This window comes from Bidens hawaiensis, unplaced genomic scaffold (genome assembly GCF_021521415.1).
Source record: "Bidens hawaiensis isolate Kalapana, Puna unplaced genomic scaffold, B.hawaiensis_p1.1 tig00000820_1, whole genome shotgun sequence".
NCBI lineage: Eukaryota > Viridiplantae > Streptophyta > Magnoliopsida > Asterales > Asteraceae > Bidens > Bidens hawaiensis.
In genome coordinates, this window is record NW_027491048.1 from 4,275,914 (window position 1) to 4,282,720 (window position 6,807).

Genomic DNA, 6,807 nt, shown 5'->3' on the forward strand with positions numbered 1-6,807 from the left:
AACTCAAAAGAATAATGCTCATGTTTATGGAGTTAGTTTTATTTTATTTTAAATAATAACATATGAAAAAGTTATGGATGATGAAAATTACAAAAGAAGAAGTTTGTTTTAGAATACAACAAAAAATTTATGGATAAAAATGCGGGAGTAAAAGTATAAATATTATTTATCCAATCAAAACTGGTAAAGATGAAAGAACAAAATTATAACTAATCTTTAAATAATCAAAAAAGTTGGTTGAAGATTGTGATAGAACACGAATTTTCCTTTAAAATGCTAATCACGTGAATTAAGTGTTGTCCGATGAACAATAATAGTTGTATTACTTAAAATTTAAAATACCTTTTAATTTGATATATATGCATTATAATATAGTATAGATATATTAAACCGAATTACTCTACTTAGATAGCTCATGTGCTTTCAAATTGGAGCGGAACCATAGTAGTTCTTGCACATTAACTATTGAGAACTGAAACCGTTCATCAACATATATCATATACACTACATTTAATTCGAAAAGAATAGATATTGACGTATAAACCTTTATTCAAAAATACTAGAATATCGTATGGTTGACATGTATCATCATCATTTTTTAAAACTTTAATTAAAAAATAAATAAATTATATAACTTATGGAAGAGGTAATATAACTATATATATGTCCCCACTATCATTAGCTCCTCTCTACCACTATATATGATCATATATAGTGACCGAATTTAATTCATCTCGATCACTCTCATTCTTAATATATATATTCCTGCAAAAAGAATGTATGGTTATTAATATTAATGGTGATCCATTAAATGATCGATCTCTAATCCGATTATACATATATGATATATCCAATCCTACAAATACTGATCATCATCTTATAATTTATCCAAACACTATCTATTTTCTCGTTAAAAAACCATCTCCCGAAGATTCAGGAGTTAACCCTAGCTAATCACTTCAATTCAAACAACACGTTGCTTTTGACTGAACCCTTTTCTTCGAATCTCACACAATATCAACCACTCATATTAATCCATAATCCATTATATATAATATAACATAATTATCTGTAGATATCATATACAAATTATTATTATGGCTAATTGTCTAAGGGAATTTCAAGGCAAAATGGCTAATGATCCTCACTTTAGCCATGACCACGGCTCTAAACGTTGCGTGTGGGTTCGCGGTCCGGTTATCATCGGGGCAGGACCCTCGGGGCTAGCGGCAGCTGCTTGTTTGAAGGAGAAAGGGGTTCCTAGTATCGTGTTGGAGCGGTCGAATTGTATCGCGTCGCTTTGGCGATACAAGACGTATGATCGGCTTCGGTTGCATCTTCCTAAGAAGTTTTGTGAGCTTCCCATGATGCCTTTCCCCGAGGATTACCCGATGTACCCGTCCAAGAAACAATTTGTGGATTATTTGGAGAATTACGCGGAACAATCTGGGATAAAGCCGGTTTTCGAGCAGGCGGTGGAGAGTGCGGAGTATGATGAGTGTTTAGGGTTGTGGAGAGTGAGGAGTGTGGGAATAAAAGGAGAAGAGATGGAGTATGTTTGTAGATGGTTGGTGGTGGCTACCGGAGAGAATGCGGAGGCGGTCGTGCCGGATATTAAAGGGATTAAGGATTTTAAGGGTGAGGTGAAACATACCTCGGAGTATAAGAATGGGAATGACTTTAGAAACAAGAAAGTGTTGGTCGTAGGTTGTGGCAATTCTGGGATGGAAGTGTGTTTGGATCTATGTAACCATAATGCTCATCCTTCTCTTATTGTTAGAGATTCTGTAAGTTCTTTTTCTTCTATACTTTTAATTGTTATCAGATTATTATTTGTTGTATTTGTTTATAACATAACAATAATAATAACAATAGTTAAGTTATTATCATTGTTACTAATGATAGATTGATATAGTTTTAACTTGGTGTAACTTTACTATGGTTATGATTAGTTAAATTATGGGTTATTATCTTAGGGGGTGTTTGGGATTCCTTATTTTGACTTCTTATAACTTTTCATTAAGTTAATAAATTACAAAAATGTAACTTATGAAACTTTTCCTTTCACAATATAAACAATCACAAACACCTTATTGCTTTTTCAAAAGTTTATAAGTTATAAGTTGGTAAAAATAAGCAATCCCAAACACCCCCTTATCTGGGAAATAATTTGAATCATTAAAGTAAAAAAGTTAACCTAACTGTTAATGGTTATCACTTTAAACTATTTAATTAATCTAAAATTTGTTACTACCTAAAAAGTAGTAAGTAATTTAAGTTGAAGCTAATGATCAAGGTTGGAAATATAGTTAGGATGGATTTGGTCAAATTTCTGTAGATTGCATGTTTACAACTTTATACCAACTTTTTGCGCATTAATGTAAACGTTATACCTTAACAAATCTGGTATTCATGAAATCTAAAATAATTAGTAAAACCGAACCTGCTTTGTTTTTGTCGAAAGTGACATCTTATACCTACCTTGATCTTTATCATACAAAATATGTTCTTAAATATCATACTCTCTCTCTCTCTCTCTCTCTCTCTCTCTCTCTCTCTCTTTAATACACTAGCTATACAATAATACCAAAGATTTTGTAATGAGTGAAAAGTTAAATAAAATCGCCACTTTCTTGGAACTCACTAGCATGCGAGCAAATAGCGTAAGAGTGTACTATATTCATAAAAAAAACCATAAACAATTTGGGAAAAACAAAATAAAGGTAAAATAAAGAAAATTAATTATAGTAACATGAGTGTTTCTTTACTGTAAAGGTCCCTTTAGCATATAGTGTCCTTGGCCCTCAATGACAGTGAAGCTACTACACAAGATCAAAAAGTGCTCTCACACTTATAAAAAAAAATCACACTTTATTTATCTTTATCATTTTTTTTTCAAATTAAACAAAAATTATAACTGACGATGATATATTGGAAATTAGGTCCATGTCCTACCACGAGAGATGTTTGGAAGATCGACTTTCGGGTTGTCCATGTGGTTGCTCAAGTGGCTACCCATAAGACTCGTTGATCGCTTTCTATTGATCATGTCGTGGCTGATTTTTGGAAACACGGCAAGTTTTGGGCTCGACCGTCCCAAAGTAGGACCCCTTGAACTAAAAAACAACACGGGAAAAACACCGGTTTTGGATGTGGGAACCCTAGCCAAGATTAAAAGTGGAGACATCAAGGTAAACCAAGCTACTATATGAATCCATATAGGCTTTTGTGCTACTTTTGGCTCTTTTCATTTCCTTAAACATGTTCACATTTTTAGCTTTATGCTTTTCTTCTACTTTGGACTTTCACTTATTTCTAATGTGGAATCACTAAATTAAATGCAAGTTCAATTATATAATTGAAGGTCCATCATATGTATACTTAACATTTTGTGTTTACTTTACGTTTCCTTTTTACTCTAATTATACGTGAAACTATCTCAATAAATTGCAAGATATCAAGATTTTATTGAGTAAAATAAGTTTTATAAATATGTGTAGATCCAAACATTTGAAGAATTTGTATGTCATAGATTGTAGCATATGTGGTAAAAAAGAACCCAAATAGTAGCAAATTTTTTCTAGCATTGATTTGAATATACAAGACGAACTTATATGAAAGAATTGAAGATATTATCCGTATAATTAATTTGAATTTTCACTTGTGTAGATACATCCAAGCATTCAAAGTGTTGGAAATCATAGTGTACAATTTGTGAATGGAAGAGTAGAGAAATTTGATGCAATCATTTTAGCAACAGGATACCGAAGTAATACTCCCTCTTGGCTAAAGGTACTATATCATGTTCATTCTGTTTATCCCATTCCTATTTTATTTCCAATCAATCTAAAACTAACTATATTTGTCTATAGGAGAACCAAATGTTCTCGGAAAAAGATGGGATGCCTCGGGAAACATTTCCTCAAGGTTGGAGAGGCGAATACGGGCTATACGCAGTAGGGTTCACTAGGCGTGGCTTATTTGGTTCATCCATGGATGCAAGGCGAGTATCAGAAGACATAGGAAAGTCGTGGAAAGCAGAAGTCAAACATCTTTCCATGACCATTGGGCGATCTTTCGCACTACAACGCTAGTTTTTTTTCGCTCTTACCATGAAGGCACAAGTTTCTTTTAACTACAACAGATTTTTGACACTAAAATCAACCAAAAAGTCGGCCATCCAATGGTAGAAAAGTGAGGAGGAATTGTGGTGGAACTACTTCTAGCTAGCAACCAATTAGGGAATTTTATTTATGTTGATTTGGGGAGGGGACCTCTATCTTGATCTAGGGTAGTGTATGTATACACATCTTGTACATTGCCATAATATTAACTCCTTTGACATAGAGAGGGATAGGGGTAAAGAAAACAGGGTTGGGTTTTTTTTTATTTGTATATCTTTTTTGCATTCAATTTACTTTCTTAAGAGATTTGATTGACTCATAGTTATATTGTTTCTATTATTATTATTATTATTATTATTATTTATTTATTTATTATTGGTCATGATGTGGTGGTGGTGACTGGTTGTGGTAGGACTGTTATTTGAGAATAACTTAATCTAATAAATATAACTTTTTTTTCATCCTAAAAAAATTTATATATGACATAGGGATGAACATTTTCGGCATCGATACCGAATTCGGTATCATTTGGTACCGTCAGTACCGAATCATTACCAAGTCTATACTTTTCGGGATTGTGATTTTCGGATTGATATCGATACCATCTCGAACTCATCCATATTCTAACATGTAAAAAAGAGAGAAATATGTTGTTACTGTTTGCTTTAAGGGTGCAAGAGGTGCAACCCTAAGGGTACCAAAAATACTACATGCCCTAACCATTAATGCACCGTCACCTCATTTTTACCATGAGCTACCCTTAAGGACTGACGACACATACCTGAACTACCCTTAAGAATTTTAATTTTTAATAAATAAAACAAAGTAATAAAAACTTTCAATAAAATTACAAGTTTACATAACTCGAAATAAAAAACAAGAATCATTAAAAAACAAATCTAAAAATCACAAGGTAAACCGTACATTTTCCACTATCTCACATTCGTTTAAGAATTAAATTCAACAGTGTACCAGTCAGACCTTCGTGTGGCTCCCTATACGTATTCATGTCGTGGCTAAATTGTTGTTCCGACGCCACCACCACTCGTTGGTCCTCCACCGTTGCCCGTTGCTCATCTATTAAGCGCAAAGCTTTTTCTCCTTGTGTTGTTCGCTCCTCAATGATGTGTATGAATCAAGGGTGTCAACAAAACTCCTTTTTCTTGATGACTCGTCTTTCATCTTTGTCTTTTGAGTTGGTCTTGAAGGCATGAGATAATCATAGAGGTCTGACATATGAGAAGTGAAAGCACATTCGGGTGAACTCAGTGTATAGTTGTCGACTTCTAATGACCGTCTTCTTTTGTCTGAGTGAGTATCAGATAATTCACCCATTAGTGGGACTTAAAGTCATTTATCAGGCTTTCTCATAGCCTCCCATGATGTTACATGTTTAATACCACCCTTGTTATTTATTTTTTTTGGAATTCATTCGTAGCATTTACATCACTTGAAGATCATTGCATCAACTTTTTCTCCGATTCTCACACAATCCTATATAGTTAAAATAAATTAAGATTAATACAATAGTAAAAAACAAATAAACTTAACTAGTACAACAAAATAAAAAAAAAGGTTTATTGCTTGTTGATATAATCCGTTAAAAATGTAATCTTTGTATGCATTGGAGTCTATTTTGAATTGAGTTGATGAACGGTTAATCGTTTGGTTCCCCCTACGAGTTGTTTGTAATGCTCAAGGATTCTATTTCAAAAACTATTGTGTTTTTGTTGGCTTCCTACCTTTTTGTCTTCCGGAATATGAATCCATGCTTTCACCAACGCCACCTCTTGATTGGTTGTCCATGGTACATAGCCATCCGACCTTGGAATTTTTTTGGTTGGTTGGGTTACTTCTCTTACGTTTCTTGAACTTCCATTTCATCATCATCCTCTTCATCATCACATAAATTATATTTTTCAAACTGAAGTTGATAGTAGACTTACGTTTTTGGGACTTCTTCATCGTCCTCGTTATCGGCATACAACGGGAGCGGTTGGTCCTTAGTGTCTCGAGGGGGCCTATAAGCCGGACTTCTCATTATAAAACAGATCGAGCGCCATTTTATCCTCCGTATGGTAGTATCACCCGAGTGAAATTAGAGTAGAAGGTCTTACAAACATTGGTGGTTGGCTATAAAACATAGGTTAGTAGCCTTGTGATTGTTAACTAGAACTGAATACTAACGAAATAGAACTGACACCTTTATCGGAACCTCCACCAACTCCTCTACCTCTAAAATTGTTCGGATCTATTGTGTATGGAGTGTGTAAAAACTGGATAGAAACTATGAAACTTGAGTAGAAAGTGTATCTATTTTGCTTGTATTTTTTGATTGTAGAAAATGTATTTAAATTGAAAGAGCTAAGATTTAAAAGAGGAAGATATGGGATACTAATTTAGAATTTATTAAAAATGATGGATGGAATATAGTCGTTGAATGGATATATTCATTTGTGTTTCTTCAGGTAATAGTACCCTTGGTAACTACCCATTAGCGAAAAAATGGGGGTTAGCGGTTGTGTTCACCGAGAACCCGTCATACCCGTGGTGGGTACCCGTCACCCACCCCCTCCACCCTAAGTGACATAACCACTTATCTTTTCAACTCTACAAAAGACTAAGTTGTTGAGCTACCGTCTATTCTAGTAATGTACCCGTCACCCACCATATTCCTTACTTG

At 34.0% G+C, this 6,807-nt stretch overlaps 1 protein-coding gene across 1 annotated transcript; it reads left to right on the plus strand.

The window, feature by feature from the left end:
* Positions 1-610: 610 nt before the first annotated feature.
* On the plus strand, positions 611-4,385 carry LOC143540468 (indole-3-pyruvate monooxygenase YUCCA6-like). The gene is made up of 4 exons (XM_077033522.1): positions 611-1,787; positions 2,943-3,191; positions 3,670-3,792; positions 3,873-4,385. Exons 1-4 carry the CDS (start codon positions 1,098-1,100, stop codon positions 4,092-4,094), a joined length of 1,284 nt encoding a protein of 427 aa, XP_076889637.1. The 5' UTR covers positions 611-1,097; the 3' UTR covers positions 4,095-4,385.
* The last annotated feature ends 2,422 nt before the right edge of the window (positions 4,386-6,807 follow it).